The sequence below is a fragment of the Scyliorhinus canicula genome, chromosome 8 (genome assembly GCF_902713615.1).
Source record: "Scyliorhinus canicula chromosome 8, sScyCan1.1, whole genome shotgun sequence".
Taxonomy (NCBI): Eukaryota; Metazoa; Chordata; class Chondrichthyes; order Carcharhiniformes; family Scyliorhinidae; genus Scyliorhinus; species Scyliorhinus canicula.
The window spans coordinates 107,143,085-107,155,371 of record NC_052153.1 but is presented as its reverse complement, the minus strand read 5'-3'; the positions used below and the strand labels follow the sequence as shown (position 1 = coordinate 107,155,371).

General features: G+C 45.8%; 1 protein-coding gene across 1 annotated transcript in view; it reads left to right on the top strand.

The window, feature by feature from the left end:
- The window catches only part of LOC119970432 (tumor necrosis factor alpha-induced protein 8-like), a 142,052-nt gene that overhangs the window by 55,982 nt on the left and 73,783 nt on the right, over positions 1-12,287 (top strand). The window contains exon 2 of the mRNA XM_038805041.1: positions 7,617-7,713. Coding sequence (XP_038660969.1) covers position 7,713 — 1 coding nt within the window. The 5' untranslated portion in view covers positions 7,617-7,712. The remainder of the gene's footprint in view (positions 1-7,616; positions 7,714-12,287) is intronic.

Here is a 12,287-nt window from a genome sequence, read left to right as displayed (position 1 = left end):
AGGACTTTTCTGCATCCATGGCCACCACAACGTCGACCTCGCCACCCTCTGCAGGCATCATTATGACATTTAGGAGCCGCCTAATGTTGGACGTTGGGTGTCGTCCCTTCACAAATCCCCTCTGGTCCTCCCCTATTACCCCGGAACACAATCCTCTATGGCCAAGATCTTTGCCAGCAATTTTGCATCCACATTCAGGGAGATTGTCCTATATGACCCACAACTCTCCGGATCCTTATCCTGCTTCAAAATAAGGAAAATCGATGCCTGCGAAAACATTGGGGGGAGCACTCCTAGCACCTTGGACTCATTAAAAACCTTTACCAGAAGCGGCCCCAACAGCTCGGAAAACGTTTTATAAAACTCAACCGGGTATCCGTCAGGTCCCTGGGCCTTACCCAATTGCATCACTCCGCAATCCGTCTATAACCTCCCCAAGCCCAATTGGGGCTCTCAAACCCTCCACCAACTCCTCATCTATCCTCGGAAACTGCAGCCCCCCCCCAGAAATCGCTTCACACCCTCTTCCACGGCTGGGGGGGTTCCGCTTTATACAATCCACTATAAAATTCCTGAAGCACATCATTCATAGAATCTTAGAATTTTACAGTGCAGAAGGAGGCCATTCTGCCCATCGAGTCTGCACCGGCTCTTGGAAAGAGCACCCTACTTAAGCCCACACTTCCACCCTATCACCTTACCAGCAACCCCATCTAACCTAAGGGCAATTTAGCATGGCCAATCCACCTAACCTGCACATCTTTGGACTGTGGGAGGAAACCGGAGCACCTGGAGGAAACCCACGCAGACTAGGGGAGAACGTGCAGACTCCGCACAGACAGTGACCCAGTGGGGAATCGAACCTGGGACCCTGGTGCTGTGAAGCCATGGTTTAGCACAGTGGGCTAAATAGCTGGCTTGTAATGCAGAACAATGCCAGCAGTGCAGGTTCAATTCCCGTACCAGGCGCCGGAATGTGGCGACTAGGGGCTTTTCACAGTAACTTTATTGAAGGATACTTGTGACAATAAGCTATTATTATTATTTATTGTTCCACCTTGCAGCCCTCGCCGGATCCAAAACCACCTTCCCACCTGTAACTCTTACTTTCCCAAACTCTCCCGCCACCTCCTGTATCCTCAGCTGATGCGCTAGCATCCTGCTGGCTTTTTCCCCATATTCATAGACCACCCCGTTTATCCTCCTAAGTTGTCCCCCTTCCTTACCTGTGGACAGGAGACCAAATTCTAACTGCCGTCTCTGATGCTCCTTCAGAAGCCCGTCATCCGGAGACTCCGCATACCTTCTGTCCCCCTGTAAAATTTCACTTACCAGCCTGTCTAACGCCACCTGCTCAGCCTTCTCCTTATGGGATTGAATTGAGATGAGTTCCCCTCTTAATAACAGCCTTCAATGCCTCCCACACCACCCCAGCTGAAACCTCACCTGTGTCATTGATCTTTCTATATCCCCCGAATGGCCGCCCTCCCCTGTTCGCACATCTCCTCCGCTAACAGCCCCACATCCAACCTCCATTGCGGTCGCTGGGCCTTTCCTTTGTTGACTTGCAGGTCTACCCAGTGTGGGGTGTGGTCTGACACCACAATTGCTGAATATTCAGCATCTACCACCTCAGCCAGCAGCGTTTTGTCCAGCAAAAACCCCGGGAATACACTTGTGCACGTGGGAGTAGAATGAAAACTCCTTACTCCTTGCCCTCCCAAATCTCCATGGATCAACACATGCGCTCCAAAAACCCCCGAAGTTCCATTGCCATAGCTGATGCCTTCCCAGACCTGGCACTCGACCGATACAGGACCGGTTTGAAATCTCATCATCAATCGATGTGAGTCTGGGATCTTCCCCAGCACCCGTTTAACCAACTCAACGTCTTCCCAGTTTGGGTCATATATATTTACCCAGTAGCACGGCCATTCCCTCCAATTTCCTACGAACCATAATATATCTACCCCCCAGGTCCGCCTCTGTATTCGCCATCTCGAATGCCACTCACTTATTGACCAGGATTGCCACCCCCCTCGTTTTAAAGTCTAATCCCGAATGTAACACCTGCCCGACCCATCCCTTCCTTAACCTAATCTGGTCCCCCACTTTCAGATTTGTCTCCTGTAACATAGCCACGTCTGCCTTCAGTTGCCTCAAGTGCGCAAACTCATGGGACCTTTTGACTGGCCCATTCTGTCCCCGAACGTTCCACGTGGCCAGCGTGGTCGGGGGCACCCCGCCAACCTCCCCTGCTGATCAACCATAATCTTTCCGAGGCCAATCTGCACCCCATGCCCCGCATCTCCCCTGGCCCGCCCTCAGTCCACTCCCCCTTCGATCTCATCCCCCCCCCCCCCCAACTACCACCACATCGGTCTTCAGCTTACCCGCCATTTTGCTTCCGTGAGCTAGCCCGCCCAGCCAGCCTAGCATCTTACCCCCCCACTGGTTCCACTCCCCCTGCTCTTAGTGCAAACATTCGAAACAATCAGAACAAAGGCAAGAAGTAAAAACAAACAAGCCATTCCTCCCAAGGGCTGAATCCAAAGACCCACCTCCTCCCTAACAAAGAATTATATATCAGCTGAACCCCGAACAGGCCCGAAAAAATCTTAAGAAACAAGCAAAACGCCCAAAATAAATCCGAACAACGCAAAACCAAAGTATTTACAGAACACAGGTCAGATCTCCTCAGTCAAAGTTCAAGGTCCTCTTTCTCCTGCCAATCTATTCTCCTTCATAAAGTCCGCTGCCTCCTCCGCTGAGCCAAAGTACAACTCCCGGCCCTCATAGGTCACCCATAGGTGAGCCGGGTACAGTAGACCAAACCTTATGCCCTTCTTGTGTAGGGCCGACTTGACCTTATTAAAGCTCGCCCTCCTCTTCACAAGCTCTGCTCCCAGGTCCTGGTACAGCCAGATCTCGACATCTTCCCAAGCGCATCGCGTCGTCTGCCTGGCCCACCTGATAATATGTTCCTTGCCCAGGAACCAGTGTAATCGTACCACCATCTCCCTCGGCGGCTCACTCCCCTGGGGCTTACGCATCAGTGCCCTGTGGGCCCAATCCACCTCCAAAGGTCGATCAAACTCACCTTCCCCAAGCAGCTTCTCCAACATCTTCCCCACATAAGCACCAGCATCCGTTTCTTCGATTCCTTCCAGCAGATCCATGGTCTCCCGGGCCATTGGAGATGATGAGGTGGTCAAGGATAGGGCAAGGTGTCCACCCGGCTCTTTCCCTGGAATGTGAGCACCGTAGCACTGTCAGACTGGTACTTTGGCACTGCAACCCAGGCACTGCCAGGGTGCTCGGGTGGCACCGCAAAGCCACCAAGAGCACTCTCAGGATGGCGGTGCCAGGGTGCCACTGCCAAGAGTCATGGCCTGAGGGGGGCTGTGCCCATGAAGTGAGGGTGTTGCAGGATGGGTATGACGGGGTCTCTGAAAGTTGGGAGGAGTGAAGGTTGGGGGGTCATAGAAGGGGAGGAGGGGTTCAAAAGGGTGTGTGGGGAAGTTGAAAAAGGAGGTGCCCTTAGTGGGATGCCATTACTTGATGTGGTGTGGGGCAATGCCCATATGTATGTGTGTGGGGGGGGGGGGGGGGGGGGGGAGGTGATATTCCCAATGGGTGGCGGACTCACCAGCCCACTTAGAGATCAGGGCATCCTTTCAAAATGTTGGCCAGGTCTCGGAGGATCCAGTCTGGCCAGCAGGTTCAGCTACCCGGTGATGAAAATTATTCTGTGTGGGCTGACCAGGGAGAAACTCCCCAGGGCCCAAAAAAATGACTAAGTGTGGTTAGATAGCGGTGGGGAACTCATCGACAGAGCCGGCTGGAAATTCCCAGCAAAACCCACCACAAATGACACTTAGAAACTTTTCCGTTCGATTGTGCCCCTCATTTTCTCTTGGTCAAAATTAGTTTCACAATGACTTCCACCACCTACTGACTAGGCACTAACTGACTAAGTATTGCAAGTAATCTTTAAGCGGTGCACACCTCCCACAGCTATGGGCAACTTGTTGTGGTATATAGCCATTTGACAGCATGATTAATGATGGCTGCATGTTGCAATGGTGTTAATTAGCAGGCAACATTAATTTGACCTGCTGCCTTGAGCAAAGTAGTAAGCGCAGGTTAATCCCGTATCACGATTTTTGCCCCTGCATTCAACGCTATAAAATTTAACCTATTTAATCTCTTGTGCTTCTGCTCGAAGAAATGGGCGTACTTGGTCTGCAGGCCTCCTCATTTTTGCACATGCATTGTTTAGATGTGCTGAAACTTCCGAACCTTAATTTATTTATTATTAAAAGACCTTTTGAAAGGGTGCTGGCTGAGAACGAATTTAGAATTGGAGTAACAGAAGAAGCTAGTTTATGACCCACATTTTCTGATTGAAACACCATGTGATCTCCTTCCTAAAACCTGTGGGATATTAACTTCCCCTTGAAATTGTTTACCATGGTGAAGTATAAAAAACATGTAGGATTGGATTCGAGTACTGAATAATTAGTGCTGCATGGTTCCTGAACTCAAGATACCATGTTGTTTTGCACTGTATGAAATGAAATGAAAATCACTTATTGTCACGAGTAGGCTTCAATGAAGTTACTGTGAAAAGCCCCTGGTCGCCACATTCCTGCTCCTATTCGGGGAGGCTGGTTTGGGAATTGAACCGTACTCTGGCCTGACTTAGTCTGCTTTAAAAGCCAGCGACTTAGCCCAGTGTGCTAAACCAGCCCCTATACTTAGGAGTTACACTTTTATCACTAGCTCAACTTAGAAGTTTAAGTATAATTTAACTTGGTTATTTATTTTCTTTCCACCATACCAGTTGTTGTGATTGATACTTTTATCTGATGACATTTTTAGGTACCCTCAACCAGAATAGGAGTGAGACACATAGGCCAGAATTTAACGTTGTTCAGGCAGGTGCGCACCTGACCTGAAATGGCGTAAGGAGACATCAGGAGCACATCCTGATGTCATTGTGCACTCGTGCAAATGTCAGCGGTGGGCACACACGAGAAGCACGCCTGCACACAATTAAACAGGCAGCTAAGACCGATTGGAAAAGTATTTTACGTTGCCCACCTATTTATTCAGTTGATGGGCGGGCTGATTGGTTTGGTGGCCGTTACATTTCAGCAGCACCATGGCCTGAGCGGAATGAAATTTCAGGGCTGAAATAAAATGAACAAAGGTGATTGGGAGCTGCGATTTGAGCTTGAATATGCTAGGTCGACACAGTTGGCTACATTTTATTATCGGGATTTAATTTGTATAGGTCAGCTGCTCCCTGAGACAGCTCCACAGTGGCTGTCCCCATAAGGGAGGGGCTGGTTTAGCACAGTGGGCTAAATAGCTGGCTTGTAATGCAGAACTAGGCAGCAGCGGGGGTTCAATTCCCATTCCAGCTTCCCCGAACAGGTGCCGGAATGTGGTGACTCGGGGCTTTTCACAGTAACGTCATTGAAGCCTACTTGTGACAATAAGCTATTATTATTATTATTTATTATTATTATTATAAGTGCCAGCCGACACCCTCCCTATTCTCACTCCTTTACAACCCTCCCCGGCAGCACTGAGCTGTTCTCGGCACACGTTTCACACTGGCCAGCCAGCATGAAATCGTGTTCCAGGGCCGATTCACGCCATAGAAAAGTTCATAAATATTTGAATAGGAATTTGTCATATCTTTGAGCTTAAAACTGTTGAGACTGGCAGGGACAAAACCAATTACTCAAGGGTATGAACTGAACAGGTTGGTTGTTTTTCAATTGTTGAAAAATAGTGATCTATTCACATGCTGCAAGCAGGAACTGATCACTGAACAGTTTTATCTAATACCATTAAGACGACTAATTCTAATGAGTTTGACTTAAAAAATTGAAAGTTATATTTCTGTTTTGAAACCAAGACAATGATAAAAGAAAACAATTACTGAGATTGACATTTTGACATACTGTTTAACAACAAAAATATGTATTTGCAAGATTTCCATGCTTTAACTTGCTTACTTTTATTATTATTGAATCCTCAAATAAAGGACAATATGCTTTGGGTATCGCTGTTGGTGAGACCTGCGAAGTCTCGCCAATAGCGGTTGGTACTTTTTACTTAAAAGTACAAGGAGCACTGTGGTGATACGTTTTCATTCTGCTCCTGCAGCCCCTGTCATCCAGCACCCTTGCTGGAGTTAGTAATACGTGTGACTTACCAGCTGAGATCTCAAACTGTCAGCTTTAATTAGAGCCCCCTGGTACTTGTCACAATGACTAAATGTTCTGCAACATCAGGCTCCCCCAATGCTATTATCATGTTTGTTCAACATCTTTGCACTGCAATTTTATTTACCAATTCTTTCTTAAAACTGTACGTGATTACATCAGTGATCTAAAATGTACTGTTTAGCTACAATTATCAGAGACAATGACAAGTGCTTGTACTTAAAAAAAAAAGTAATATTGTTCAATATTTTGATTTGCTGTAGTAGAGATTATTTTGTACAGTATTCAGCAGGTTTTTTCTTCAGCAAAAGACAAATTTTGCATAGACTTTATGCTCCAAGATAAGGGATGTATCTATACTTATGATAAACCCACTTCTATCTGGTTCATGGTCATGTTCAAGAAATGTACAGTCATTCTTAAGTCAAGCTTTGGTGAGGTTATGTTTGAGATGGGGGAGGGGCAGGAATGTGTCAGAAGGTCCATGTGCCCCGAAACATAATGACATAACTGAGTAATCCTCTCACATATTCATATGTGACACCTTTGTTATTGTTTTTCTTACTGCCACTCTGTCTTCACACAGGCATTATTTTGCCACCGAGATCTCTAGCTTAGGCTTTACAGGTGAGTCATTCATTGAGTGCAGTTTTCCCCATTTGGACCATCTTTATATTTGCAAACAAATTATGTTTTGCTGATGTTCTGAGCTCCTCCAGGCTTTGGTAGTTTTCTACACTAGTTGGGCTTATTATCATTGCATAAATGTTGAAGAATTGTGAAGTACTGTTTTATTGGTCTGTGCGGATTAGTGGCTTTCAGGATTACATTTCTAATTATTGCAATTCTACATATCGAGTGTAGACAATCAAATAGTTGTTTGAAGTAATAAAAGGAAGTGATATGGCCAGGTGCTGCTGCATTCCAAAAAAAACTTTACCCATTTCAATTAGACTGACTGATTCTGGTAGCTATGACAGAATAAATAATTTATTTTTTACCGCCTTTAATCTGCCTTTATCAGCACAAACTAAAAACACGATATTATTTGTGATCTACTTTGAGTTTAAGATGGACTAATTCCACTTATTAGCATAAATACTGCCTTTGTAATGGATCCGCAATATACTCTGCCTATAATTTATAGCTAACAAAATGTACTCGATTTTGTTGTGATTTAATATTGCTAATTTAATTCAGTAATTCATATAGCAAATGCGCGTTATTGCCATCTAGTGGCAAAGCATTTGGTGAGCTGATTGCAGGTGGCTGTTTTGGGTTTTGATCTTTTAAACATATTCTCCAATAAAAATATATCCAATATATGTATTTTGAAATGTAATTTACAGATTTTTGTTCTGTTTTGTCTTTCAGTCTTGGGCCACCTCACCATCACATGCAGATCAACATTTATATGTGATCTTTAGTCACATTGCAGTATTGTCATCAGCACATCTGTGAAACTCAGACAGTAAGAATTTTTTCTTAATTAACTATTTCATGTGTGTTGTGTGTGCTTTATACAAATGTAAACATCCTTGTCTATATCTTATTTGTGGTTGATGGGGCCATTGATTAGGTTATGGAAATGCTGTGCCTTTTGCAATGGCACCTCCATACAATTTTTCAATTATTTTGTGCTTGCAACATCAGATGAACGAGCTCCCAGCCTATAGCAATTAACTTTGCTGTGTTTCACTGTATCACATAAGATGTACGCTAAAAACAACTTTGATTCTTACCTCCGTCATTTGCTGGAGAGCTTAAACCAACACAGACCAGAAGTCAAATGTAGGACTTTCTGACTAGGACTTCATAACTTGTCTGGTGTATTTGCCTACTGAGCCATTGATGGAAATTCGGAGTAACTAAAAGGTGTATGCATTAACCTTATTTAATCTAGAGAAGTATTAAAGCTAAATCTCAGTGGCTATGTTTAACCATTATGGGAACTTATTAGGATTGTACTCCATCATCTTTTAAATAATATTGCTTGATCATAACATGAATTGAACATTGTATACTAACCTTAAAAATTCATTTGAGCCCTCATTATTGAGTTCTAGTCAGCATGGGCAGGGACAAGTCCTATCTTTCTCACTGGACCATTTGCCAAATCCTTTTTATGATTTTGAAAATTCCCCTTGTACTGTTGGTGAAGTCTCACAACAATTTACTACACATGACACAGAGAGGAAATCTGCTCAGCATGTGCCTCTGGTTATGATAGAGAAATACAGCACAGAACAAAATTCTAGGTTAATCATAGAATTTTGGACAATTTTTCATGGCCAATCCACCCAACCTGCACATCTTTGGACTGTGGGAGGAAACCGGAGTACCCGGAGGAAACCCATGCAGTCACGGGGAGGATGTGCAGACTCCACACAGACAGTGACCCAAGTCGAAATCGAACTTGGGATCCTGGAGCTGTGAAGCAATTTTGCTATCCACAATGCTACCGTGCTGCCCGTAAGAAGTTAACCTACACTCCATTATTCTACCCTAATCCATGTACATATCCAATAGCCGCTTGAAGGTCCCTAACGTTTCCGACTCAACTACTTCCACAGGCAGTGCATTCCATGCCCCCACTACTCTCTGGGTAAAGAACCTACCTCTGACATCCCCTCTATATATTCCACCATTTATCTTAAATTTATGTCCCCTTGTAATGGTGTGTTCCACCCGGAGAAAAAGTCTCTGACTGTCTACTCTATCTATTCCCTTAATCATCTTATAAACCTCTATCAAGTCGCCCCTCATCCTTCTCCGTTCTAATGAGAAAAGGCCTAGCACCCTCAACCTTTCCTCGTATGACCTACTCTCCATTCCAGGCAACATCCTGGTAAATCTCCTTTGCACCTTTTCCAAAGCTTCCACATCCTTCCTAAAATGAGGTGACCAGAACTGCACACAGTACTCCAAATGTGGCCTGACCAAGGTTTTGTACAGCTGCATCATCACCTCACGGCTCTTAAATTCAATCCCTCTGCTAATGAATGCTAGCACACCATAAGCCTTCTTCACAGCTCTATCCACTTGAGTGGCAACTTTCAAAGATCTATGAACATAGACCCCAAGATCTCTCTGCTCCTCCACATTGCCAAGAACCCTACCGTTAACCCTGTATTCCGCATTCATATTTGTCCTTCCAAAATGGACAACCTCACACTTGTCAGGGTTAAACTCCATCTGCCACTTCTCAGCCCAGCTCTGCAGCCTATCTATTTCTCTTTGAAGCCGACAATCGCCCTCCTCACTATCCACAACTCCACCAATCCTCGTATCATCTGCAAATTTACTGACCCACCTTTCAACTCCCTCATCCAAGTCGTTAATGAAAATCACAAACAGCAGAAGACCCAGAACTGATCCCTGCGGTACGCCACTGATAACTGGGCGCCAGGCTGAATATTTGCCATCCACGACCACTCTCTGTCTTCTATCGGTTAGCCAGTTTGCTATCCAACTGGCCAAATTTCCCACTATCCCATGCCTCCTTACTTTCTGCACAAGCCTACAATGGGGAACCTTATCAAATGCCTTACTAAAGTCCATGTACACTACATCCACTGCTTTACCTTCATCCACATGCTTGGTCACCTCCTCAAAGAAGTCAATAAGACTTGTAAGGCAAGACCTACCCCTCACAAATCCGTGCTGACTATCCCTAATCAAGCAGTGCCTTTCCAGATGCTCAGAAATCCTATCCCCCTTTCCATTACTTTGCCTACCACTGAAGTAAGACTAACTGGCCTATAATTCCCAGGGTTATCCCTATTCCCTTTTTTGAACAGGGGCACGACATTCGCCACTCTCCAATCCTCTGGTACCACCCCTGTTGACAGCGAGGATGAAAAGATCATTGCCAACGGCTCTGCAATTTCATTTCTTGCTTCCCATAGAATCCTTGGATATATCCTATCAGGCCCGGGGGACTTGTCTATCCTCAAGTTTTTCAAAACGCGCAACACATCTTCCTTCCTGACAAGTATCTCCTCAAGCTTATCAGTCTGCTTCACACTGTCCTCTCCAACAATATGGCCCCCCTTGTTTGTAAATACTGAAGAAAAATACTTGTTCAAGACCTCTCCTATCTCTTCAGACTCAATACACAATCTCCCGCTACTGTCCTTGATCGGACCTACCCTCGCTCTAGTCATTCTCATATTTCTCACATATGTGTAAAAGGCCTTGGGGTTTTCCTTGATCCTACCTGCCAAAGATTTTTCATGCCCTCTCTTAGCTCTCCTAATCCCTTTTTTCAGTTCCCTCCTGGCTATCTTGTATCCCTCCAGCGCCCTGTCTGAACCTTGTTTCTTCAGCCTTACATAAGTCTCCTTCTTCCTCTTAACAAGACATTCAACCTCTCTTGTCAACCATGGTTCCCTCACTCGACCATCTCTTCCCTGCCTGACAGGGACATACATATCAAAGACACGCAATACCTGTTCCTTGAACAAGTTCCACATTTCACTTGTGTTCTTCCCTGACAGCCTATGTTCCCAACTTCTGCACTTCAATTCTTGTCTGACAGCATTGTATTTACCCTTCCCCCAATTATAAACCTTGCCCTGTTGCACGCACCTATCCCTCTCCATAACTAAAGTGAAAGTCACAGAATTGTGGTCACTACCTCCAAAATGCTCCCCCACTAACAAATCTATCACCTGCCCTGGTTCATTACCAAGTACTAAATCCAATATGGCCTCCCCTCTGGTCGGACAATCTACATACTGTGTTAGAAAAGCTTCCTGGACACACTGCACAAACACTACCCCATCCAAACTATTTGATCTAAAGAGTTTCCACTCAATGTTTGGGAAGTTGAAGTCACCCATGACTACTACCCTGTGACTTCTGCACCTTTCCAAAATCTGTTTCCCAATCTGTTTCTCCACATCTCTGCTGCTATTGGGGAGCCTATAGAAAACTCCCAACAAGGTGACTGCTCCTTTCCTATTTCTGACTTCAACCCATATTACCTCAGTAGGCAGATCCCCCTCGAACTGCCTTTCTGCAGCTGTTATACTATCTCTAATTAACAATGCCACCCCCCCCACCTCTTTTACCATCCTCCCTAATCTTGTTGAAACATCTATAACCAGGGACCTCCAACAACCATTTCTGCCCCTTTTCTATCCAAGTTTCCGTGATGGCCACCACATCGTAGTCCCAAGTACCGATCCATGCCTTAAGTTCACCCACCTTATTCCTGATGCTTCTTGCATTAAAGTATACACACTTCAACCCATCTCCTTGCCTGCAAGTACTCTCCTTTGTCATTGTGACCTTTCCCACTGCATCACTACGTGCTTTGGCGTCCTGACTATCGTCTTCCTTAGTTGCTGGACTACAGATCCGGTTCCCATTCCCCTGCCAAGTTAGTTTAAACCCTCCCGAAGAGTACTAGAAAACCTCCCCCCCCCAGGATATTGGTGCCCCTCTGGTTCAGATGCAACCCGTCCTGCTTGTACAGGTCCCACCTTCCCCAGAATGCGCTCCAATTATCCAAATACCTGAAGCCCTCCCTCCTACACCATTCCTGCAGCCACGTGTTCAACTGCACTCTCTCCCTATTCCAAGCCTCGCTATCACGTGGCACCGGCATCAAACCAGAGATGACAACTCTGTCTGTCCTGGCCTTTAACTTCCAGCCTAACTCCCTAAACTTGTTTATTACCTCCACACCCTTTTTCCTACCTGCGTCGTTGGTACCAATGTGCACCACGACTTCTGGCTGCTCACCCTCCCTCTTCAGGATCCTGAAGACACGATCCGAGACATCCCTGGCACCCGGGAGACAACATACCTTTCGGGAGTCTCGCTCGCGACCACAGAATCTCCTATCTATTCCCCTAACCATTTAATCTCCTATTACTATTGCTTTTCTATGCTCCCCCCTTCCCTTCTGAGCCCCAGAGCCAGACTCAGTGCCAGAGACCTGGCCGCTGGGGCCTTCCCCCGTTAGGTCATCCCCCCCCAACAGCATCCAAAACGGTATACTTGTTTTGAAGGGGAACGGCCACAAGGGATCCCTGC